The sequence below is a fragment of the Lagopus muta genome, chromosome 26 (assembly GCF_023343835.1).
Source record: "Lagopus muta isolate bLagMut1 chromosome 26, bLagMut1 primary, whole genome shotgun sequence".
NCBI classification, from domain to species: Eukaryota; Metazoa; Chordata; class Aves; order Galliformes; family Phasianidae; genus Lagopus; species Lagopus muta.
In genome coordinates, this window is record NC_064458.1 from 1,398,112 (window position 1) to 1,423,063 (window position 24,952).

General features: G+C 63.3%; 3 protein-coding genes across 5 annotated transcripts; 1 reads left to right on the forward strand and 2 right to left on the reverse strand.

Annotated features, from left to right (window-relative positions):
• Nucleotides 1–147: 147 nt before the first annotated feature.
• LOC125685014 (nuclear receptor 2C2 associated protein) lies at nt 148–1,619 on the reverse strand. Its single transcript, XM_048927704.1, has 6 exons — nt 1,530–1,619; nt 1,330–1,387; nt 1,150–1,240; nt 942–1,047; nt 738–806; nt 148–548 (listed from the first exon to the last, which is right to left on the reverse strand). Exons 2-6 carry the CDS (start codon nt 1,368–1,370, stop codon nt 433–435), a joined length of 423 nt encoding a protein of 140 aa, XP_048783661.1. The 5' UTR covers nt 1,371–1,387; nt 1,530–1,619; the 3' UTR covers nt 148–432.
• Nucleotides 1,620–7,456: 5,837 nt separating this feature from the next.
• Nucleotides 7,457–20,144, forward strand: NCAN (neurocan). Of its 2 annotated transcripts, none has more exons than XM_048927888.1 (15): nt 7,457–7,623; nt 12,153–12,232; nt 13,100–13,501; nt 14,125–14,299; nt 14,373–14,500; nt 14,589–14,882; nt 14,955–15,725; nt 15,809–16,876; nt 17,307–17,423; nt 17,528–17,641; nt 17,789–17,947; nt 18,053–18,135; nt 18,215–18,359; nt 19,054–19,236; nt 19,335–20,144. In XM_048927888.1, exons 2-15 carry the CDS (start codon nt 12,160–12,162, stop codon nt 19,559–19,561), a joined length of 3,939 nt encoding a protein of 1,312 aa, XP_048783845.1. In that variant the 5' UTR covers nt 7,457–7,623; nt 12,153–12,159; the 3' UTR covers nt 19,562–20,144. The 2 variants fall into 2 exon arrangements, with proteins under 2 accessions (XP_048783845.1, XP_048783846.1); XM_048927889.1 differs by having other exon boundaries at nt 7,458–7,623; nt 19,331–20,144.
• Nucleotides 20,145–20,898: 754 nt separating this feature from the next.
• On the reverse strand, nt 20,899–24,918 carry HAPLN4 (hyaluronan and proteoglycan link protein 4). Of its 2 annotated transcripts, XM_048927592.1 has the most exons (5): nt 24,814–24,918; nt 23,965–24,070; nt 23,339–23,701; nt 22,518–22,820; nt 20,899–21,804 (listed from the first exon to the last, which is right to left on the reverse strand). In XM_048927592.1, the coding sequence occupies exons 2-5, from the start codon at nt 24,068–24,070 to the stop codon at nt 21,467–21,469; spliced, it is 1,110 nt and encodes a 369-aa protein (XP_048783549.1). In that variant the 5' UTR covers nt 24,814–24,918; the 3' UTR covers nt 20,899–21,466. The 2 variants fall into 2 exon arrangements, with proteins under 2 accessions (XP_048783549.1, XP_048783548.1); XM_048927591.1 differs by lacking the exon at nt 24,814–24,918 and having other exon boundaries at nt 23,965–24,096.
• Between the last annotated feature and the right edge of the window lie 34 nt (nt 24,919–24,952).

The window sequence follows — 24,952 nt, forward strand, 5'->3', positions numbered from 1 at the left end:
GCTGACGAAGGCAAGAAACAGCCAGCACCAGAGCCAGGGAGGGGGCAGCTTCTCCTCCTCACCCACACCCAAGCCATACACCACCATTCTGACAGCACTGAGTCCAGGACACACAGAGCTGCTCAGTCCTGGAGCGTCGTTTGCCGAAAGAGCAGTTGGGAAAGAGCTGTGGGACACCAGCATTTATTCAGCCATCTGCACAGGCTGCATCCCACCAAAACACAGCAAAGGTGGCTTACAATTCCAGCACGTAGCGCTCTGCACGAGCATCCCTCTGCTCTGCCATCCCATGGGGTGGAGCTCCCCGCTCCATCAGCGCTTTGGGTACAGCTGGGGGTGGCACATCACTGCTGGTGGGGCTTGCTGTCCCATTTCCCCACGTGAGCAGCTCCCCCACAGGGGAATGCAGGTGATGGGTGAGCAACTGCTGCCCTACAGCCTCTCCCCCAGCACCTGGAGGTGGTACACCACAACGCGTCCAAAGAAGTCAGTGCTGTTCTCAAAGGTGATCTTCAACGTATCCAGCGCTGTCTCCTCCACCTGGAATCTGTGTGGGGCCCATGAAGGAAAAAGAAAACAGGGAGGGGAAAATCCTTGACCCATGGGAGATCTGCACGGGTGGGGATGTCCAGAATTACTGCAGCTCTGCTGAGCTGCCAGTAGCAAAGTGCCACCAGGCACCTGCAGAACTGTCACCAACAAGACAGCTCTTCCAACCCGCAACGTGGCAAAGGATATCTGCATGGCATTGATGTCCTCGGGGTACAGGTCAGATATTTTCACCAGTTCTTCACCTGTTCTGCAGCCTGTGAAGGATAAGGGCAGAGGCAGTTGTGCAGAGGTGCTACAGGGCTCTGCGGGCTGCAGCAGGCATGGCCCCGAAAACCCTCAGGTGCGCACAAAGGGAGGCAGAGCATCCACAGCCCCCCACAGCCCCTCACCTTCCAGCGTGCACAGCCGGCTGGAGAAACCCCCCTGGAACTGAACGTGGAGCTGTGAGACTCTGACGGTGTGGGGGAAATCCAGGGTGACCCACTGGCACGAGCCCTGGAGGCAGAGGTGATACCGGGGCTGCGTTACGGTGGGGACGGAGGGCCGTGCGCTCCCCTCCCCGCACCCTCCATCCTGCCCCGTTTTCGTGCCCCCCACCTGGTCCGAGTTCCAGCACGTCTCCTCGTTGCCGTCAAACATGTGCTTCTTCCCGAACTGCTTCACGTCGCGGTTCAGCACCGAGCTCACCCTGCGGGGGGGGGGCAGCAGCACCGTGCCGGGGTCAGCGGCAGCCGGTCCCGGTCCTTGTCCCACCCCCCGCCCGGGACCCGCACTCACCGCGTGGCCGTATCAGCGCAGACCAAGGGCTCCGCGGGCATCGCTGCGTGCGACGGACCTGGACGGCAATAAGAGCATAGCGGGAGCACGGCAGCACCCGGGACCACCGAGCAGCACCGGAGAACCCCGGGAGGCACATGAGCAGCGTTAGGGAACACCAGAAATAGGAACACCCGAACAACCCCCAAACCCCTTCTCACCCTGTGCAGGAAACGCCGCCTCCCCTTCCGCGGGGCCGAACCGGTCCCGCCCCGCTCCGCTCCGCCCCCCGCCGGTCCCGCACCGCCCGGGATGATGGTGGGGGGCGCGGGGAAAGGCAGCCGTGCGCTGATCCTGCAAAGGCTTCGCTCCCGCCCCTGCACCCCCCTGCCGGCCCCAGCACGGGCTCTGAGCTCCGGGTTACGGGGACCCCCATAGCCAGACTGACTCAGGGCCGCCCCGGCCCGGTGCCCTCCTGGTCCCGCTCTGTAGGTGGCAGTGGTGGAGCGCGACTGGAAACAGCGGCCTCGAGGCACTGCAGTGAGAGAGCGCGGTGTGTGCAGGAATCCTTGCACGCCGGAGCATCGCCGCACACGGGCATCTCTGCATGCTCCTGCATCCCCGCACAGCCGAGCATCCCCGCATCTTCCAGCATCCTTCCGTGCTCCAGCATCCCTGCAATGGAGCATCCCATGTCCAATCACCTCTGCACACCCCGGCACTCTGCCAAAACCCCACATGCCCCCAGCACGCCTGCACCAGTGAAGGAAGCAGAGGGTGACCCCAACCCTGCTGCAGCACTCATCCCTGCTGGGTGCTGAGCCGCACACCCCGAGTCTCCGTGTCCCCAGCAGCTGCGCAGGGAGCAATAGCCCTCTGCACACACACAGCAGCTGTTAACGACGCTCCCTCCCAGGCACATGGTGCTGCCGTGTTTGCCCATGGCTCGGTGTCTTTGTGGCTGCTCGGTGAAGCTGCCAGCCCCAGCCCTGCTGCATCCCGCATCCCCCCACCAGCCTCAATTTGCTGAGGGAGGTGACAAAAGCCACCACCTCCACCGCGGTGATCTGCAGCCCTCTGAAGCATCGCGGGGTGTTTGTCTGCCGGCATGAGTCACAGTGACCGTGCTGAGGCTGCCTGCGCTCAGGCAACAGCAAAAATAAACCCAGTGCTGCAAAGCCCTCACCTCCCCCTCGCAGCACAGCTCTGTGCAGGGCCTGGGGGCTTTGTGTTCCTGCCTCAGTCCCCCCCAGCTCTGTGCACACACACGTGCATGCTGGCACATGTGTGCACACGCACACGTGGCGGTGAGGACACATGCTAGCACACACGTGCATGCAGTGGCACACGCCAGCGCACACGTGCACGCATGACGCATGCTGCTGCACCTTCCTCCTCCTCCCTCCTTGAGTTTCGCCTGAGAAATTGGGTCAAAAACACAGGAGCCTTAAATGTCACTCGGTTAATCGCACGTCGGGGGACCGGGCTGCTATTTCTGCTGCTGCGACCCACGCCTCCTCCCTCCTGCCTCTCCCAGCAGCATCCCAGCTCTGAGTGGGGCACATTGAGGCTTCTCTGCATTGCTGAAGCCCCACTGACCTGGGGGACACCAGGCTGACATTTCCCCCCCCTGGCCCAGCCCCAGCCCGCTCTTTCCTGCTCAGCACCTCACATCCCCGAGGCTCTTCATCCTCTACATCTCCTTTGCTCTCGAGGAATGCCATGGGATGCTTCGCTCCCGGCTGCAGTGCTGAATGCTCCCGGCTGCCATCCAGCCTGCACTCAGAGCTGCTTTTATCCAAAACACCACCGAAGAGGCCGCAGGGCAGCATGGAGCCAGAGCCCCAACCCCACTGCTGGGAGCCCCCCAGGAGCAGTGCAGGCAGGTCGTGCTGGAGTGCAGGAAGCGCTGCCAGGGCTTTTTGTGTGCTAGGTGCCGGCGTGCGAGTTTTGCTGAGCAACCTCGGCTGGCACAGGAGCTGCTTCCAGAGAAGAAGCGGGTGTTGTGCCCTTTGCAGTTAATTACTTGCAGCAATTGATTTCCACTTCCGTGTAAACACTGGGGATTACCGGTGAATGCAGCACAGCCCATTCAGCTCCGCGGCCGCTGCCCTGCACAGTGCTCTGCCTGTTCTCAGGGAGCTCCATGGGATGCAGCTCTGCCCCCGTCCCCACGCAGAGGGGCTTTGGGTGCCCACATGGGGGGTCTGGGAGGGGTTTGGCGCGCTGCTGGCACTGGGATGGGAATTGATGCTCCATAGCAGCGTGGTGGTGTCTTCGTACTGGGAAGGAGCAGTGCATGGCAGTGCATTGCATGGGGAGGAGGCAGGATGAGGGATGTCATCCCACTGACCTTGTTGTGGCTGGCTGCAGAACTCCCAGCAGGGTGAGCACCCATAGGTGGAGCAGAGAGTGCTGAGCACCCACAGTGCTCAGTGACCTTCAGTGCCACAGGGATGGAGCACTACAGTGCTTCTGGGGCCAGGGAGTACATGTCACTGTGAGCAGGTGGCAGGGGGGGATGTGTGCTGTTAATGAGCCTGGCTCTGCATGCAGGAAGTGCTGCTCAGTGCATGGTCAGGACCAGGAGGGCAATTACCACCAAGGCTAATAAAACAGCACCACAACCAGCCCTGTGCTAATTGCTGCTGGTGTCAGGAGAGCTGAGGACGGGTTAATGTCCCTGTGCCCATGCTGGAGGGGGACGTGTGTACTCTGTCACCACACACCCAAATCCCCCATCCACGCTGCGCTGGGGCAGAGGTGCAGCTTTGGATCCCTTAGAGCTGGTGACAGTGTCACTCCTGGGAGTCCCTGGGGGGGGACAGGAATGGGTGACAGCCGTGTCCCTGTGTCCCCAGGGAAGGTGGGTGCTGTGGGAGGGCTCGGGAGTGGGGCTGGGCTGCCAGAAGGCTGAAGGGGGATGGGAAGGAGGCAGTTGCTATGGAAACAGAAAATAAAATCAATTCATCCTGCTGGTGGGTTTGGAGGGAGTTGTGCCTGGCCAGGGCAGAGCCCCAGCACCAGCACTGTACCCACGGCAGCCTCCAGCCCAACACTGCATGGACAGAGACCCCACTGTGCCCTGGTCACCATGATGGGGTCAAGTCCAGTGCAGTACTAGCTTTGACCAGGAGCAGGGACACTGCAGGGAGCAGCAGTGGGGCTGGGGACAGCGTATCCACGGCAATGGGGCTCAGCTCATCCCCTCTGGAGCATCGAGGTGTCCTGCCACCTCTTGTCACCAGGGTGAGCTGCCATCGGGGTGTGCTGCCCTGCTCCAAACCCAGCACTGACACCACAGCCACATCTCACCCAAACCTGACGCTGCTGCTCACCCTGCATCCGGCCCCGCCGAGCCGTCCGTCCATCCATCCTCTGCCTGTCCCCGTTCCAGTGCCCCGAGTGCTGGTCCCAGCTGCAGTGGCAGGGGCCTCATTAACACGCCGCTCTCCCAATGAACGTGGCAGCTCTCCTGGAACCAGCTCCATTAGCTGGCAGCAAACCTGAGGAGAATAACAAGCAGTTCTGTGGGGTGCGGGATGGGTCCCCACGTGCACCCCGAGCGATGCGACTGTGCTGCTCAGTAACAGGGTCCCCTCTGCGTGGTGGTCCTTGGCAGGAGGCACGCCTGGCTGAGAGCTTCCAAACTCATGCCACGTGTGGCTCCTGCTCCCTATAGCCATTCTGTGGCGGGGGGGTGCATTGTGCCGATGTCCCATCCCCAGTGCTGATGTCCCCGGGGGCAGGAGCAGGTCCTGGCCCTTGTCCCATCCCCGTGTTGCACCCATACGCCCGCGGCTGCCTCCCCAGCGCCCTCCCCGCGTCCCTGTCACAACAAAGGAAAACATCTCTGGATGGAAGCTGCAGGAGGGTCGTCACGGCAACACTGCTGCAGGATTTCACCAGAAACCCGTGTTCCAGCTCAAAAAGATGCGCCAATCCCCTCTCTGTTCCCTTGGACATAACCGGATGGGGTTGAAAATGAGCAGAGCCAAGGAGCAGAGTGACCACGTGCTGCCGTGCAGGGGGCCGCCAGCCTGACCCTGCTGTGCCTGCAGACGTGGGACACAGCGAGCTCCAGGCACTGGGAGCAGCCTGAGGCAGAGCTGCTGGTGCTTTTCATGGGTGGGAGATGCCACGGGGACAAGGTGGAGAATGAGGACGGGCTGGAGGCGCAGCTGGACCCCACAGCAGACCCCAAGTCCCTTCCTTCACAAAGGATGGAGGACTGAGGACATCCCTCTGTGCCACGTGCAGCAGCATCTCCTATTCCATCCTGCCACGGCACCAGGGCTCGGCCAGGAGGCACAGAGACCCCACAAATTCACCTCTTGCCCTTAGGAACAGCTGATGGTCCTCAGCGCTGTCCCACCACAGGCCACGCTCCCCAGGCACGGCGCAGCTGCCAGCGCGGGGGGAGCAGTGTCTATTAAATCCTCATCCATAAGCCGTGCTGGCTGGTGTCTGTTATGACATTTATCTCCACTCCAGAGGAGAGCTCCGATAACTCACTGCCGGCACCTTCGCTCAGCAAGACAAATGGCTGGCGGCGCATCGGCATGGCTGGGGCTGCCTATGATTCTATGATTCCATGGGGCTCGCTGCTAACCGGGCTCATCCCACAGCCATCCCCAGGGCAGGGGATGGAATTCTGGGGAGGAATCACCCATCCGAGGCTGTATGGCTGCTGTCAGCTCCCTCCTGGGAGAGGGGAAGAGCTGATGACATCCTCAGGGAGGGAATGCAGTGCAGGTGTGAGTACCGCTGTGGGTGTGGGACCAGGAGCATCCTCACCCCTCATGGTGCTCACAGGAGCAGGTGAGCGTTTCGGGGCTGATCCCATCCTGCTGTGCTCAAGCAGTGGTGCTGCCTCAAAGGTGACCATCTGTGCTCCTCCATGTCCCCAACGCTGGGACACGGTGTGAGAGCCCAGCCCAGCCAGCACCCATGGGTGCACCTTTTCCCCCAATATTATGGACTGGAGACCTGTAGGGTGACACCAACCGACACCTGGGTGCATGGGAAGTGGGAAAAGTGTGGTGCCAGCACAGTAACAAAGCCAGGTCCTTCTCCCCTCTCCCACTTGGCAAACACCACGGGGCCCTTAACCCCTATGCCTTCCCCCATTCTCGGGCACCTTTGGGGGCAGGAACGCCAGCTGCAGTGGCATAAAGGAGGGGAACAGAAAGGCTCTGTGACAGGGGCTCACAAAAGGCAGGAAGCAGCGCCTGGGCCGTGAAGTCCCGCACAATGCAGTCGGAAATGAGAACTTTGCTCTCGGGTTTCCGCGCGCCCATCCTATAGATGAGGAAGAGAAAGGGTGCCCATCTCCGGCCAAGCTGCAGGAGACAGGGTGGCATTCTGCATTCAGGCTGGCAGGTTCAGGGGGAACAAAAGCCCTCCCTCCCCCTCCCCCCAGTTCAGTGACAATCTCCCCCCAAGTTGGGGGTCACTTTTGGCATCGTAGCTTCCTCGTGTCTCATCGCTTTGTTGGGGTTATTCGGGCTTTTCCCAGGCTTTGCACATCCTTCTCTTCTTCCTTTCTGCATCCTCAGCTCCTTCCAGCTGCCGTGGGGCTGCGTGGGGCACGGGGGGAGGTGAGGGGGATGGGGGGGGAGCTGCAGAGTGCTGAGTGCAGCAGGGGTTTAGGGGTGTGGGGAAGGCGTCCTTCATGCAGAACCCCCCAAAAGCATGCCTGGAGCCAGCCGGTCCCCATGCATCAAAGGGGTGGAGAGGGGCTGCAAAGCTGAGCGCTGGTTTTGGGGAGCAGAGGGGTTGGAGGAATCCGTCCTGCGCGGTGGCACCCCAAAACCTCCGGGTGTGGGGCAGGATGCGGAGGTGCGCTGCACGGAGGGGGCTGCAAGGAAGGTGCCCCCCTATTGAGACCACCCCCCCCCCCCCCCCAGAGAAAACAGCTCCACCCAACGGCGGGGTCCGCGGTGCCGGCGGAGGGGGGTGGCCCCGCTCTCAGGGGAGGGGGCGGCCCCGATCGCTGGGGGGAAGGGGGGGGAAGGGGGAGGCGACGCATGCGCGGCCGCCCCTCGCCCTGCACCGGGCAGCGCGGCGGGCGCGGAGCGGGCGCGGGTTCGCCGGCGCTGCGGGCAGGTGCGGGCGGGCGGCACCGGCGGGGGGGGCCGCGCCTGCCGCCAGCCGCGATTGGCCCGGCCCGGCCCGGCTCGGCCCCCTCCGGGGGACCCGGCCCCGCAGCCCCCTATCCGTTCCCCGCTTTTAAGCCCCCGGTGCCGGCGGGGCGCTCGGTGCGCGGCTCCACCGGCGGCGATGACCCTCTGCGCGCCGTGAGTACGGCCCCAGGTACGTGCGGCACCGGGAACCGGTACCGGCTCCGCCCGCGCCGCGCTCCCGCTGCGGTGCCCGGTGTCGGCGGGGCCGGGGATGGGGGCGGTGGCACCGCTGTGACACGAGCGGGACGGATCGGGGCCGGGAACAACGCGGCTGTCACGGCGGGGGGATGCGGGCACCGGGGCTGCGGAGGGAAGGATTGGGGCTGGGGGACACCGGGGTGCGATGGGGTGAGGGGGGCTGGGAGGAGGGCTGCGTTATGAATGAGGGTTGGGGATACCGAGGGGGCTGTTGGAGCTGCGGGGTGCGGGATGGGGAGGCTGGAAGGGACACCGGCTGAGGGGATCGGGAGTGGGGCTTGGGTGACAGTGGGGTGGGACCGTGGGGACAGCAGGACGGAGGGACGCTGGGGACAGCAGGACGGGTTTAACGGTGCTTTCAGGCTGGGGACACCCGGGCTGTGGGATGCCAGCACTGAGGCCGGTAGGACAGGCCGGGCTGGAGGATGGTGGCAGGGAGAGAAGAGCAGGGACAATGGGGAGGGTGGCAGGTGCTGGCAGATGGGTGTCCCCCGCTATGGGGTTCTGCGACCCCCTCCCCAGGATTCACAGCCCCCTCCCCTGCACGCACCGCCTGCTCTGTATTGGTGCCACCGGCGTTGCCCCAACAGGGAAGGAGCCAGAAAGTTTCACAGCCCAGACACGGTGCTTCCAGTGCCCCCCCAAGCTCCCAGGTAGGGCTGGGTCCCAGCAGGGGCTCAGCAGCACGGGCAGGATGAGTCCCAGCTCCCCCAGCATGGGGACAGCCGCGTGGCAAGGCTGGGCTGCAGCGATGCAGGTGCAGGTTTGGGTACCGTGAGGGTTTAGGATGCTCAGAGGAGTCCCCAAGGTTCCAGCACACCCCATGTGCTGTGGGCATGGAGGTGCTGAGGCCCGCCCCCATGCCACCCCCACTGCACACATCCTGCACCCACCAACCTCTGCATTTGGGGTGGACACTGGTGCTGCTGGTGGAGCTTGCAGTGATGCTGTGTGGGGTTTGGGGCTCAGCCTCCCAGGGAGAGGCAGAAATCGAGGCAGAAAAGGAGAAGAAAAAAAAAAAAAAAAGAAAAAAAAAAACAGCAAATAAAAATAAGAGCAAATTCTAAAATAAAGGCTGCAGACTTGTCTGCCTAATAAAAATCGCACCCAGCAAAGGGCCCATATTGGACACGATCACAGTTTTCCGAGGTGTTAATTTATGCTCGCAGGATGGGGGGGGAGCGGAGCGTCACGTTGCTGTGACGGCAGCGCGGAGTGCAGAATTCCTTTGTTGTGGGCAGAGAGGAGGGGACGCGGAGCCGCCGGGTCCTTCCGCGGCCGCGCAGCGCAGGGGGGTCCGCGTGGGTTCCCAATACCCGCCGAAGGGATGCGGGGTGCCGGGGGGGCACTGCGCTGCGGGGACATGGCGTGGTGTTGAAGCGCTGCGCGGTGCCCCCGGTGGAGTTGGGGACCGGAGCGAGCCGCGGGGACAGCGGAGGTCACGGTGCCAGCGTCTGCCTTGGGGGGAATGGGGCATCCCTGCCTGCGGGGCGAAGCCGAGGGTGGGGGCACCCCGTCCTCCTGCGGCCGCACGGGGGTGATGGTGTCCCCTTCCCCCCCGCCCATCCCCAGCCCGTGTCCCCCCGGCTGTCCCCAGTGTCCTCTCCGCTCACCCCGCAATCCTCCCCCTGCCCCCCTCCCCCCCGCACGGCTCGGTGCGGCTCGGGACCACAAAATGCCCCAAAAGTCGCAGGGTCATCCCGACACCCAATCGCCAGGGAGGAATTCAGCTAGGTTTCAGCTGGAGCTAATCACCAGCCCCTGCTTTGCATATTCATGAGTCAGATGAATTATTCATGAGGTGACAGCTAGTGACAGATGTGACAATGTTCGCCTGGGCCGGGGAGGAGGGCTGCGGGGGGAGCGGCTTTGCACCGGCGTTATTTTAGATTTCTCTCGTCTGCTTTTGCCCGGTTTGCAGCAGGGGCCGTTCAGGTTCGGGGTTTGGGGACGCTGCTATTGTCCCCAGCGCGGCCCGGCCACGTGGCACCGCCAGTGTCGCCGTGCCACCAACCCGCGGCATCACCCACCCACCCGCAGCGCTCGGGATGCGGTGGCACGGCTGGCGCCGGCTCTGGGTGCCAACATCTGTGCGTCGGTGCCACCGCCGAGGACAGCATGGTGACACCAGGCTGAACCCGGGATGGGGTCACCAGGGCTGGGTTATGGGGTGGTGGGTCCAGGAGGTGAGAGGAAGATGGTTCTGTAATTAACGGGGCACTGAGCTGGGGATGCTGTGATAAGGAGAATCATCGGGGGGGGGGAGGGGGCTGTGCTGGGCTCTGCTTTGTCCCGATGGTGTGTGCTGGTGGCTGTGTGTGGTTTCAGCTCTGGTAGGGATGGGGCTGCAGCGCTGCTTCCCTGATGTCGGGATCAAGTTTTGAGGTTGGCGTGGGCTCAGCATGGGCTCTGGGGACGTGGCAGGGTCCTCCTTTTGGGCAGGGTCCTCCTTTTGGGCAGGGTCCTCCTTTTGTCCTCCTGCCTGCAGCAGTCCCAGTGCCACCAGGGATGCGGTCCCCGTGCGCTCAGATGCGGGTCACAGCAGCAGGTTGGGGCTGTGCGCCTTGTTCCCAGGCTGGGGGACACCAGGACCCCCCTGGTTCACGGCCTGAGTTCCCTGAGGAAGCAGTGGGTGCTGATGTCCCCTCCCAGCACTGCGCTGTTCCTGCTGTGAAAGCAAAACCTGCAGAAATGCTGATGCCAGGGAAGGTGACTGTCATGCAGCCCCATATCCTCTCCATGCACGGGGTCCTGCTGCCAGCCCAGGGGCGGCCGTGGCACTGCTGTCCGTCCGTCCATCCATCCGGCCACGGCAGGCAGTTGCACATCCAAAGAGCAACTTCTATGTTTAACATTTAAATAAAATATTGAATGTTTACCCAGCGGTGCGGGCCGCGTTTGCTCAGCGAGCGTCCGTCTGCAGAGCAGCAGCACTGGGTAAACAGCAGAGAGCTTAAGGAAGTGTTTGTATGTGGGCACGTGGATGAGGATCCTCGGGGTCCCACTGCGTTCCTTCACCTCTGGGTCTGCCCTGCTGCCTGGTGTGGCCTGGAAACTGCAGGGGATGGGTGCTGAGGGATGCAGAAAGGGAAAATGAGGGCAAAAAGACCAAAAGAACCAAAAAGAGATTGTGAGTGATGTGAAGTCTCGGGTTGTGTGTGACTGCTGCGTGTCCTGGGTGCACCCATCCTGCAGCAGCATCTGGATCTTGCACCCACCACTCCATCCCCACCTGGAGGTCCTGGAGCCACCCCTCCCCACATCCCTGGACCAAGGGTTTGTGCTGAGGGAGCTCCTGATGCCTTAGAATAGCAACATCAGCATTTCAGTGGGGAGGAGCTGGAACTCCCCAGCCTGGCCACGCCATGCCGTGCCAAGGCACTTGGTTACCATCTTTTTCTGGAGCAGGGAAACGGGGAAAAGTTGAGTGCTGATTTCTATCTGGGCATCAAGGATGGAATCTCCATCCCAAACAGCAGAGCTTAGCAGCCCCTGGTTGCCTTCACTTCTACAGCATCCCAGCCAGCAGCAGCCACTGTGCCCAGCCAGGCTCTGGGGCGCTGTGTGGGGCGGCTGTTCCCTGCTGCTCCCTCATCTCCCCCAGGCTGAGCTCGGGCTGGGGCTCAGCGTGGAGCTGCACTGTGGGTCAGGTCACCCCTTCGCTTTTATTAGCAGCAGTTCTTGGAAGCAGGAAGAACCACGGAGCTGTGCAAAAGGGAAGGGGCAGCCATAAGGTTGCAGACGGTTTCTTCTGTAGAAGAGATGAAATAAAACCCAGTTCTGTACCCCTCAGAAAGGCCATCTTCTAGCACTGAACACAGGGGGTCTCCTTTTCTTCTCATCGTTCGGCTCTTTCTTTCTATTTTCGTCCCGTAAAAGCAGAGGGGACGGAGTGAGAAATCAGGAGTTGGAAAATGGAACATCAGGGCACAGGGAAGCTGGGTGCTGAGCCAAAGCTGCAGCTTGGGAGGATCGGGGGGTTCCATCCACATCCCCCAAAGCGGGAGCTTCCCATTCTGGGCAGGGAACAGGGCTGTGCCAGTGCTCGGTGACAGAGCTGGAGAGCCAGCATCCCTCCCAGGCATGAGAGCAGATGATTTAGAAAGCACTAATCGGTGCTGCGGTAAAACAGATGGATGGGAGCTTTGTGCTCCAGCCCGGCTCCAGCAGCCAGAGGCACCCGCTGCATGTTAATGCTGGAGCAGAGCGAGGGCTGCACCTGGTGCTGGGGGGGGGCGTGGGACCCCCGAGTGAACCCACATCCCTGTGGTGGAGGTGTGGGGATGTCACCATGTGTGGCACTGGGAGCAAAACCGGACTCACGGTGCTCGTGTGCCGCTGCTGAGCAGAGCCAGCGCTGCTCCTGTGGCTCCTGGGGGGACGATGTCACTGCGTCCCCACGGTGATTCGTGGAGCACGGAGCCAAGAGGCAGCGAGCAGCCGACCCTGCTCTCGTTGCAGGTTAAGGATGGTCCATGTGATGGGGGATGCCGGCTGCTGGCTCCTGCTTGGGCTCACCCTGCTCCCCATCGCTGTGCTGGGTAAGTGGAACGCGGGGATGGGTGCTGTCCCCCCCCTTGGCTGCAGGGTGAGGAGGAGCAGGGCTGGGAGAGGAGCAGGAAGTCGTCTGGAGTCGCCAGCACTCAGTGGCTGGAGATGATGAGCCCGCAACAATTAGCAGCAGCAGCAGCAGGGAGCAGGGAACCACCAGCAATAAGGGATACTTACAGGGAGGAGCAGCAGCTCGGTGGGGGTTGGGGCTGCACGGTGCCTCAGCCCCGCAGTGGGATGAAGAAGGGTCGGCAGGGGATTAGTGAGAGAAAAGCCCCCCCGGGTGGCCGTGCTCCCCCCGCACTGGGATCCCTTAAACCCTTAATCCCGTTGCTTGGCACCCCCCTCTGAGCCAACCCCCATGGCTGGCTTTGTGCATCTCTGGGTCTGCTTTGCATCCCCACCTTCCCCCCAGCAGCAGGCCACCCATGTCCCCATCCCACATGGCAGGGACACAGCAGCATTCCGCTGCCGTTGGGTTTTGTGACCTTCCTGTACCCCCGAGGCAGGAATGGGCTTGGGGTGAAGTTTTGTGGGGTGGGGAGGCAGTGGAGGGCAGCACCGGGATTAGTGACCATCCCCAACTGGCTCAGCATTGTGGGAAGCATCCTCCACAACCCCAGGGGGCACTGAGAGTGATGGGATTTATGGGAGCGTGGCCAGGCCGAGCAGGATTAGTGCAGGAGGAGGATGGAGGTCCTTTACCAACCTCACCGATTCTGTGAACCTGGGAATCGCTGCCACGCGTTCTCCCACTTTGGGGGCGGCTTCCCCTGGTGCCACTGAATGGCAGCGCAGGGAAGGAGCAGCCCCTCTCAGTGCCCCATTTTGCAGCCCACTCCTGTGGTTCCCCACAGGCTCCCAGGACGATGGGAAGGTGATCCACATCAGCCGGGTGCAGCACCAGGCGGTGCGAGTGGGGCTGGGGGAGCCTGTGGCACTGCCCTGCCTCTTCCTGCTGCATCCCTCCGCCTCTCTGGGCCCCAATGAGCCCCTGGATCCCCCCCGTGTCAAATGGAGCAAGGTGCGCTCGGCCAGCGGGCAGCGGGAGGACGTCCCCATCTTGGTGGCCAAGGACAACGTGGTGAAGGTGGTGAAAGCCTACGAGGGCCGCGTGTCCCTCCCTGGCTACGCCCGTGACCGTTACAACGGGACGCTGCTGCTGCGTGCCGCCCGCGCCAGCGATGCGGGGCTGTACCGCTGCGAGGTGGTGGCCGGCATCGACGATGAGCAGGACCTGCTGCCCCTCGAGGTGATGGGTGAGCTGGGGGGCTGCAGGGCCGCTGGGGGGGCTGTGTGAGTCCTGCACCCTGCGTGAGCTGTGCTGTCCCCGTGAGCCGTGCGCCCCTTGGACGCCCTACGAGCAACACGCAGCACGCGTGGCTTATAGGGGATGCATGGGATGCATGTGAACAGCACATATCTGACGAGCTGTGTGTCCTGTGTGAGCTGCGGGGTGCATCCTCTGCAAGCTGTGCATGCTGTGAGCCGCTCACCTCATGCAAGCCATGCACACCCTACAAGCTGTGTACCCTATGTGAGCAGTGCACTGTGTGTCCTCTGCAAGCTGTGCGTGCTGTCAGCTCCCCCTGAGCTGTGCGCCCATGCAAGCCATGCACACCCTACAAGCTGTGCACTGTGAGTTGTGCACCATATGCAAGCTGTGCATGGTTACATGCTGTAGTGAGGGACACGGTTTAGTGGGGAAATATTGATGGTTGGGCCGGCTGACCTTGGAGGTCTTTACGAACCTTGGTGGTTCTCGATTCTGTGCTGTGCTCCCCATGCAAATCTTGCACACGAAAGATTCACAGCCCTCTTCTGCAAGCTGTGTGCCCCACATAAGCCAGCACTGTGTGTGAGCAGCGCTGCTCCCTTCCAGGCGTCGTCTTCCACTACCGCCCTGCAGGCGCTCGCTATGCGCTGACCTTCGCTGCTGCCCGCCATGCCTGCATGGACAACTCAGCCGTCATCGCCTCCCCCCAACACCTGCAGGCTGCCTTTGAGGACGGCTATGACAACTGCGATGCAGGCTGGCTGGCTGACCAGAGCGTGCGGTAAGTGCGTGGCACGGGCGCCCCTCACCACTGCTGGCACAGAGCCGGGCACCCAGCACAGCCTGTCCCGCAGGTACCCCATCACGCTGTCCCGACCCGGCTGCTATGGGGATCGCAACAGCCTCCCCGGGGTGCGCAGCTACGGCCAGAGGGAGCCTGGTGAGCTGTACGACGTCTACTGCTACGCACGGGAGCTGCAAGGCAAGCAGAACTGGGTGATGCGTGGGACATCCCTTGGTGCCACCGTGGGGATGGGGACGGCCATCCAATGCGCCGCGCTCTCTTGCAGGGAAGGTGTTCTATGCCACGGCCCCAGGGCGCTTCACCTTGTCGGGGGCACGGAGGCACTGCCGGGGCCGTGGGGCTGCCTTGGCCACCACGGGGCAGCTGTACTTGGCCTGGCGTGAGGGCCTGGACCAGTGTGACCCAGGCTGGCTGGCGGATGGCAGCGTGAGGTACCCCATCTTGGCTCCACGCAGGAAGTGTGGCGGTGAGGCACCGGGCGTCAGGACTCTCTACCGCTTCCCCAACCGCACCGGCTTCCCTCCACCCACCTCCAAATTCGATGCATACTGCTATAAAGGTAACAAGGATCGGCCTCAGGGCCACCGCTGTGTGCCGGGCAGCAGCTCACCCTCATCCCCCATCCCTGCAGGGGACACAGCGGGTGCTCCCGATTCTACTGTAGAGCAGAGGGAACAGGAGCCGCTGGGCAGTGACAACGTGCTGGTGGAGCGTGAGGACATGGCCACCTCTGGGGACAGCCCACATGCCGGCGTCCTGCGGCAGCTGGGGGCTGCAGGGCCGGGTGGTGCCGAGGACGAGCAGTTGCAGTTGGCAAGTAGTGTGACAGCAGCGTGGCGTGGTGACATCCCTGGAGGCAGCATTAAGGCCTCTTCATCCTCTCCATCCTCATCGGTGTGGCCACTCGAGGATGAAGCCCTCAATGCAGTGGACCAGGCGCCGCAGGGCTCCACACAGGAGCTGTTTGGCAGCAGCCCGGCAGCGCAAGAATTCCCTGACCCCACAGAGCCCCTCTTCACCCTGCATCCACAGACCCAAAGTCCAGCCCAGGAGATTATCAGCTCAGCACCACCAGCTTTGGGGACAGTCCCCATGGTGGCAGCAGAAACCCCCAGCACTCCAAAACAGGGCAGCTACGCTGGGCTGAATGGGCGCTACTTCCAGCTGCAGCAGCAGAGCCGGGACCCCTTGGTGGCCCAGGACCCCACAGTGGCTGATGACCACACTGTGGCTGGGGACCCAGCGGGGACAATCACCCAGGCCCCCATCCTGGCCCTGGAGATGAAGGGGGCTGCAGCCAACGCGGTGGAAACGTGGAGCATCACCCGTCCCAGTGCTGAGAGCCCCCATAGAGGAGGTCTCTACCCGCTCTCCAACGAGGTGGAGGAGGAGATTGGCCACAGTAAGTGATGCCCGGGGTGGGGGGGTGGCATTGGGGTGCTGCCACCCCACCCAGGGAACCCCACAGTGCTCAATCTTTTGCAGAGCTGCTGGCACCATCCACCATCCCTGTGCCTCCCTCCCAGAGGGATTTACCACAGTGGAGCCCCTCTACAGCCCCACATGGTCCTGGGGACCCCACACGGAGGTCCCTGTCATCATCCCCATCCACTCCTGTGGCTCCCAGTGACGCTTCCCACCACCAGGATGTCAGCACTGGGGAGGCTCAGCCCCGCGGTGACTCTCCTCAGCCACCTGCAGATGTCACCGAGGACTTCTCCGGGGACGCTGCCCCCAAGGAGGATGACAGCCCCATCCCGCCGTGGCCCCCACTGCCCCCAGCCCCACTGGTGGCTGAGGACCCCGGGACAGCTGCACAGCCCATCAGTGACAGCGGTGGGGCCCTGGGTGATGGCTCACTGGAGCGGCAGAGGAAGGCGGTGACCTTTGTCCACCCACCCATGGGGCTCCCTGGCAGCCCCAGCCCCACTGCAGTGTCTTCTCCCCATCCGCAGAGCAGGCTGAGCCCCACAGATCCCCAAGGGGCGCTCGAAATGGGGGCTGAACCCACCTCTGAGCACCTGGATGTGGGGACAGGGCTGCAGGATGAAGCAGCCATCACTCCAGTGGCTCCAGATGTCCCCTCAGCTTCCCCCACAGACAGCGAGGTGACCCCACAGTTGGGCTCCGAGTGGCCATTGGAGGGCAGCGGACGGGTGGGGGACGGCCCTACAGCTGCCCCACAGCACCCAAACCCCTCTGAGCCAGGGCTGGAAGGAGAGGAGCATCCCTCACACCCCCCAGATCCTCAACAGCCCCCCAGTCCTGGCGAAGAGGACACCTCAGAGGAGGCAAAGAACGAATCCCCTACCAGCACAGCCACCCACCCCCCAGCATCCCCTGACACCCATTGGCTGTCACCCACCACCCCCCACCCATGGGTGCCAGATGGGCCTGAAGCCCCGAGTGCAGGGCCGCTCTTTGAGCCCACCACACCGGGGGGCGCAGGGGGGGCTTTGCTGCTGGATGCTGACAGTGGGAGCGGCGAGGAGCCCGTGCTGGAGGAACAGGAGCTGCTGGTGTGGGCAGACAGCAGCAACAGCAGCCAGCATGGTGAGCACGGGGCACAGGGAGCTGGGGTTGGGTTTAAGGCAGAGGTGTCCAAACCGTGGGGTTCAGTGGGGACTTTCACTGGCTGCGATGGGTTTTTCCAAGTGAGCTGAGCTGTGAACGTGAGCCAGAAAAGCATCCTCCTAAATATTTAATATTTGTGGTCGCGAATAATAATAGAGAGCGAGGTGACTCCTGGCTGAGGGTGTGCAGCACACGCAGCCTTTAGTGTCTGCAAAAAGAATAGATTTAAAGTTTAGAGGCACTGAGAGGTGGAAGCACTGCCGTAATGACAGCCCTGGGGCCGCCATGGGGCCGCGTTGTCCCCACTGTGCCACCAAGGAGCTGGGGCTGGGTGGGCATCCTGCCGCATGGGGCTGTCAGTGGGGTGGGCTGGGTGAAGTGCCCCGCTGACAGCACTCCCACCCCACAGCTCCAGCTGACCCATGCCAGACCAACCCCTGTCTGCACGGCGGGACGTGCCACGCCAACGGCTCCGTCTGCGGCTGCAGCTGCGCCCCGGGCTTCACCGGGGAGAACTGTGAGATCGGTGAGCGGACGGCCGCGCCAGGATGGATGATGGGGATGGGGATGGGGAGGGCAGGGGGTGCCGGGGGTCTCAGCGTTGCCTGCAGCCCCTCGCCATCCCCGCAGACATCGATGACTGCCTGTCGAGCCCCTGCCAGAACGGCGGCACCTGCATCGATGAGGTCAACGCCTTCGTCTGCCTCTGCCTGCCCAGCTACGGAGGCAGCCGCTGTGAGAAAGGTGGGGAGGGTGGCATGGGGGAGAGCAGCCCCCAGACCCCCCAGCTCTGTCCCATAGGGGGTGGGGAGCTGAACCCAGGAGCCCCCCGCACATCCTGGGGTGGTGCCCGTCCCTCTCCCTACCCCTGGTGTCCCCGCATCCCCGCAGACACAGAGGGCTGTGACCACAACTGGCACAAGTTCCAGGGCCACTGCTACCGCTACTTCTCCCGGCGGCGCTCCTGGGAGGACGCAGAGCGTGACTGCCGCCGGCGCGCCGGGCATCTCACCAGCATCCACTCACAGGAGGAGCACGGCTTCATCAACAGTATGGGCACACTGGGGGGGGGGAAGGGAGCAGCAGCACCCCTGGGTGCTCCCCAGCCCCGTGGATGCCGGTGCCTGGGGCCGCCTCTGATGCTTTTCTCGCCAGGCTTTGGGCACGAGAACACCTGGATCGGGCTCAACGACAGGATTGTGGAGCAGGATTTCCAATGGACGGACAACACCGGCCTGGTGAGACCCATGGGGTGGCTCCTCGTGGGGTGGGGGTTGTGGGGCGCGAGCGCTCTCAGCCTCCCCCCTTTCCCACCAGCAATACGAGAACTGGAGGGAGAACCAACCCGACAACTTCTTTGCGGGCGGTGAGGACTGCGTGGTGTTGGTTTCCCACGAGATCGGCAAGTGGAACGACGTGCCCTGCAACTACAACCTGCCCTACATCTGCAAGAAGGGCACAGGTATTGCTCGTCTGCCAACCCCATCCTGCAGCCACCGGCTTCCCCGTCCCACATCCCCCAGCATCCTCATCTCGCACCCTGCAGCACCCCATCCCTCATCCCGCAGCATCCCCATCCCATGGCCCCTTCCTCCCCATCCCAGCACCCCTATCCTACAGCATCCCGTGGGCCCCCAGCCTCCCCGTTGCAGCCTCCCTATCCTGCATCCCCATCCTGCAGCCTCCTGGCACCTCCTCATCCTCAGGAAACCTCTCCCAAAGAAAACCCGAGCAGCTCCCCTTAATCTCCATTATTTTTTCTTCCCCTGTAGTTAATTCTTCCCTCTCCACTTTAATTTGCTTAATTTGCCACCATTAAAACTATTAAGCTCTCATTCCTTATCTTGAAAGTTATATTAACCTCCAGCTGTTCGCTGGGAGCGCTCCTCCCGCTCCCGCGGCCGCGCGGAACGATGCGCTCTCCCCAATAGGGCCATTAATTACCTCTGTAAATCCTCAGGAACGCCTCACTGCAGCACCAATGGGATGGGATGGGATTTATCCTAAGGCCGTGGCGGGTGTGGGGTGTCCCCTTGTGTCCCCTTGTGTCCCCTTGTGTCCCCTTGTGTCCCCTTGTCCCTGTGTCCCCTTGTCTCCATGTCCCCTGCTGGTACCAGGAGTCCAGGTGGGCACTGATGGGTCTCTGTCCCCCGCAGTGCTTTGTGGGCCCCCCCCCGAGGTGGAGAACGCGTTCCTCGTGGGGAAGAAGAAGGAGAGGTACAGCATCCACTCGAGCGTGCGCTACCAGTGCGAGGAGGGCTTCACCCAGCGCCACGTCCCCACCATCAGGTGCCACAGCAACGGCAAGTGGGACCGGCCCAAACTGCTCTGCACAAAACGTTAGTGGGGTCTGGGGGTACGGTGGGGATGGGCCGTAGGGATGGGAGCTCCCTGACCCCCCCCAACGTCTCTGCCCTTTGCCCCCCCCATTAGCCAGGCGGTCGCACCGGGCACGGCGGCATCACCGGCACCGCCACAGCCACCCTCACCACCAGCACCACCACCACAAACCCCGCAAGGAGCGGCGAAAACACCGCAAGCACCTCCGGCTGGACTGGATGGAGGAGGGCCACTACTTCTAGGGCCGGGGAGGCAGCGAGCGTGAGCTCCCCAGGCACCCCAGGAACAGCCGTCCGTGGGACGGGACGTGGTGACGTCCCCTGACCCCCCTCCAGCCTCCCCCCTCCCCTCTTTTATAACCCTCTTTGCTTTAGCTCCTAGGATGCCCGGCCCCGTAGGGAATAGGACCCAGCGGGGGCGGCTGCGTGTGCGTCCCCAGCCCCCCCCTGCATGCCCCACCCCGGGGTCGAGCCCCTGACCCTGCATGGGGATCCCAAAATCCCCTCTGGGTCCTGGGGGGGCTGCCCCATGGCGGCCAATGGCCCCCTGGGCTCTGCTCCCCTCCAGGCTGTGGGGGGACACGCAGCAGCCCCCACCCATCACCCCCGCTGCCCCGTGGGGGGCTCCGGTTTTTTAACAGCCCCCCCCCTGTCTTCCTGCCCTGCCAATGTCCCCACAGCCAGCACGGGGGTCCCTGTCCCGCCCTGTGGGACCCTCTGGGCTGGATTTTGGGGTTGGATTTCCCTTTTTCCGTTCATTGTCGGTTTCCCATTGGAGTTGGCGTGTGTGTGTATGGCGCTTTCTGATCTCTGCTGTTTGCGATGTGACTGCAGTGTCCCGTACCCCCTCCCCTCCTCCGTGGCATTTCTGACTCTGCGTTTCTGTACTGCTGGACATTTTAATAAATTTTTTTAACAGTTGAGCAGCCCCGAGCCTGTGCTTGGCTGGGGACTGAGGGTGCGGGGACCCCGTGGAGGTGGGATGCACTCCCTGCCCGCTGCTCTCCATCTTCATCCTTTCATGGCTAAATTGGCGTTATCCAACACGACCCTCCTTCACACCGGGGCTGTGTCACTGCCCCGCTGCCATCCATCACCGTGTGACAGCATCACCTGGGGCTCTGGTGGCCCCCAGTCCCCTTGCTGTGTTCCCAGTGGCCACACGTGTCACCTCCTGGCAGCTATTTGTTGTCATCAGTGCTGGAAGAGCCGTGAAGGTGACGGATGCACTGTGCTCAGCTGTGTCCAGCACAGAAGCAGCTGCTGTGCCCCCCCCCCCCCGTGTGGGGGACATGGGGTCCCCAGCCCATGCCCTGCTGTGCCCACAGTGGCTCAGGGGTCACAGCTGGCACTGTGTTGCTGTGGTGCTGCTCCCCACACTTGGGGCTGGTTCTGATCTGTCAGTGGGGATGGGATGCAGTAGAGATGCTGTAGGGATGCTGTAGGGATGCTGCTGGGGAAATCCTGAAACACGCCCAGTTCTGCTGGACCAGGACTTTGGGTACAGAGAGAAACCACGAGCGATGTTCAGTTGGGTGGGAGGTGGGGCGAGTGCTGTCCCGTGGTTCTGTGCACCCTGGGGTCCCTTTTGCTGCCCTCGCCAGCAGGCACCAGGACAAGGAGACATGTGAGCCCGGCTCAGCTCTCCGAAGCAGCTGAAGCTTTTATTTTACCTAAGTCCAGCTCACAGCACTGTGGCTGCATGACACCCAGAGCTGCCCCTGGCCAGGGTGGGCAGGCAGCTCGGGGCAGCTTCTGCACTAAGCCAAGCGCGAGGGCGAGAGGCTGCTGCCCCAAGTGGGCACCGCCTGCATTGGTGCCAGATTTTGGGGCTGTGCCCCTGCTGCTGTGTTACCTGCAGCACCCCGAGGTGGGGTTGGTCCCAGCGCAGAGCTGGAGAGAACAAGGACGCAGGGGATTCAGTCCTGCGTTGCTCTGGCCAGGCTTTTTGCACATGCAATGCGCTGAATTCTAAGCGATGACTTCAGATGGGCTCTGCCAGGTTGGTGCTGGATCTTCCTGCCCAGGCAGCTCAGTGCTTTCTCTCCAGGTGCCTCAGTTTCCCCCCAGGCATCACTGGGCCCGGGCACAGCACAGCACCCGCTGGCATCACCTGAGCTCTTCCAGTTCCACGTACACAGCCCCAACCCTGGGGGCTCCCGGCGGAGTCCGAGGACGCTCCGCAGCCATGCAGGGCTGGGGGAGCCTCGTGGGGAACCCCAGCACTGCATCACACACGGTTGGGATGCCCCTCACCCTTCTTCTTCTCAGGAGGAGCATCACCAGCCTTTTTAAAGCAGTACACTCCAAAAAGCTTGTACTTCTTGTCCGGGAAGCCCAGGTTGCGCACTCCAGGCTCCCGGCCGCCGCAGCGCGCCCGCGGGTTGACGATGGGGTAACGGATGCTGCCGTCCTCCAGCCAGCCCGCCTCGCAGCGGTCCAGCAGTTGGATCTTCCAGGCAGCATACAGCTGCCCCACCTTGGCCACGGCCGCCCCGTTGTTCTTGCAGGCCTGCACCGCCTCGGCGTAGCTCAGCTTGCGGAACGTCTTCAGGAAGTAGACTTTGCCTGGGGAAGAGAGGGGGGTGCAGAAAAGAAAAGGGTTTGGGGATGGGGTGCAGCGCCAGCGAGTGGGGCATTGGGTGGAGATGGGAGTGAGTGGTGCTGCCAGGAGGGGTGAGCCCCACATCCATCCCTGTGGGAGATCTGGGCCTCCCCAGCCCGATCCTCATCGGAAGGGATGGAGGAGACAAGCGGCCAGCCGTGGGGACCCCCCCTCAGCACGGGCAGATTTACGGGGCTGCGCGGTGCCGCTGGTGCTGGCGGTGCTGCCTGCTATTTATCCTGCCTGCCACCATTAAACAAACATCCGCAGAGCCCCCCCCACGCTGCCCTGCCAGCCAGGAGGAATTTACACAGCCCCAGAGCCCTCACGGCTCCAATCTGTCTTGCCTGGCCCCGGCCTCATCCATCACCCGGGCCACTCGCAGCTGCAATTACCTCCATCCCCTCCTCCTGCTCAGGGAACACAGAGCTGGGCTGAGAGCGAGTGCCCCCGAGCAGAGGGTGATAGGGGCACACAGATGGACCCCGGTTTTGGATGGGGGTCCCCACTCCCGAACCCCTCGTGATGCGACACGGGGGTGTGCAGCCACTTCCTGAGGCCGGTCCCATTAGCAGCATCCAGCAGGACCTTGGCATTGCAGCACAGGGAGAAGACTGGGAACGGCCCCTTCTCTCCACGGGGAACCTCTCTCCAGTGCCTCAGTTTCCCCACTCACCGTTGAGGTTGGAGGTGAAGCAGAAGGCATCGTAGTGCTCGCTCTCCTTGTGCCGGTAGCCGTAGTTGCGCACACCCACCGGGGTGTCCTTGCGGCCGCACTCCTCCCGCGGGTGGGAGATGGGGTACTGCACGGAGCCGTCCTGCAGCCAGCCTGCATTGCACCAATCCATGCCCTCCAGCCAGGCCTGGTGCAGCTGGTCGTGCGAGGCCAGGATGCCGTCCTGCTGCAGGCACGCCTGCTGCGCCTCGTGGAAGTTCAGGGTGTAGCGGCCCAGGCGAGGATGGTAGGGGAAAATGACGCCTGTGGGGCAGCGAGCGGGGCTGGGGTGTGAGAGCATCACCTGTGAACCGCCCTTCACCCCATAGCAAAGCGGGGGTCACATCGACGCCGTACGGAGCACCCAGGCACGGGGCTGAGTCCTTGCAGCAGGCATGCACTGACCACGCGGCACGGCCGTGCGCTGACAAAGCTTTTCCCCTTTTCTCAGCATCCCCAGCTGTTCCAGCCCGTGCCACAGCTCAGCTCCCAGCCACGTGCAGCACCGATGCTGCCACGCGCCCCGGTCCCCCCTGCTGCTTTACGAGGCCGTGCCTCCATCTATCTGCGGCCTTTACGAGCTGCCAGCGAGTCAACCTGGAGCAACAATAAAAGCCAATAACAGATGCAATAAAACACGGCGCATGCCGGGACAAACAAGTGGCCGTAAAGCTGAGCCCGAGGATGTGGCACCGGGAGCTGCGTCACCCCACACAGAACACACAGCCACCAACGGTCCCTGCATGTCCCCATTCCCATCGGATCCAGCGCCGCGCCGCTACCTTCGAGATCCAGCTTGACCATGCCGGTGTCATCCTCCAGCTCGTTGGTCACCTCGCACTCGTAGCGCCCGTAGTCCTGCAGGGTGACGTTGCGGATGATGAGCGAGGCGTCCCCAAAGCCGTCCTCCTGCAGCGCCGTGCGCCCGCGGTAGCTGCCAAACGCCCTCCTCGCCTTCCCCAGAGCCACAAAGACGTCCACGAAGGCCATCGGCTCCGTCACTTTGGTCCATTTGAGGCGGATCTCGTCGGGGTCGTGGGCCGAGACGTCGTAGTGGTAGCGGCAGGGCAGGATGATGGTGCCGCCCCGGTGCGTCACCACCTTCCCCGGGGCTGTCTGCACCACCACGGCCCCGCTGTCCCCCTCTGCAAGGGACACTGAGCTCAGTGGGCTCCTCGTTCCCAAAGCTGCCCCATCGCAGAGTCAGATGGGATGGAGCTGTGGTGGGGCAGAGCGGCCATTTGGCTCAGAGATGGGAAGAAGCAGCTTTTGGGGAGGGTTCCTGCTTTGGAGGAGCTTTGCAAGCTACAGGATGGCTCCGCTGTGCTTCCATGAACATTAAACCCCGCTCCACAAAGGCTCCACAAAGGGGCGCCTGCACCCCCACCATGGACCCCCCAGCACTCACCCAGGACGTGGACCACCTTCTTCCTTCCCCTGGCACTGGGCGGCGTGTCAGAAGCAAGGACACCCACCAGCAGCAGCAGCGCAGCCCAGGGCCCCTGGGGACACATCTGGGGGGAGAGCAGAGCCATCAGCATCCACCAACACCGCAGCACAGGGAAAGCATCGCATCCAACCTCCCGTCCCCACAAAGGCCAAGGCCCCACCTGCAGGACCCCCTCCCCCCCCAGTCCCAGTGTGCCCATCTCCCTTTCTGGCAGCGCTGTGGGGTGAGGGCTGAGCGCCCCGCAGGGACCCCCGGGCTGTGCAGCACTGAACTCCGCTTCACCCGCTCAGTTACAGCCGGGATGAATATTTCATGGCACGCGCTGCGGGACGGATCTCGTGAGTTATTTATGGCACATCTGGAAACTGAACTGATGGCGCAAGGGTGGGCTGCAGCACAACCCCCCCCCCTCCGGGCTGACCCACATCCCTTTCTCTGGGTGCAACCCCGCACTGCGTCCCGTCCCCCCCCCTCCCCCCCCGCCGGGGGCTGCGATCCCCCCGTGCCCCAAATCCCCCCCTCTGGGCCGGACCCCTCCCGGCGCTCAGTGCTCGGGGTCGGTGCGTAGCTGAGGGGCGGGGGCAGACCCCAGTGCCGTGCAACCCCTCCTCTCCTCCCCTCCCTCCTCCCTTGGAGGTCCCGGTGCGGTGCAGTGTTGCAGTGCGGGGCACTGCGGCGGGAGCTCCTGGGCTGCGGGACGCGGGAAGCAACGCAGCGCGGGGGGGAAACGGCCAGAACCCCCCCTCAGCCCCGGCCCCACCGAGCTGCCCCGCACGCCGTGCCGGTACCGGGATGTCCCGCACTTACCGTGGCTCCGCGCACCCGTGCGGTGCCGGCCCGCGGCGGGGGGATGCGGGGGAGGGGGGGAGCGACCGCAGGAGAGCTCCGGTGCTGCCGGTGCTGTCGGTGCGGCTCCGCGCAGGGGGCGGCACCGGGAGCGCGGCCC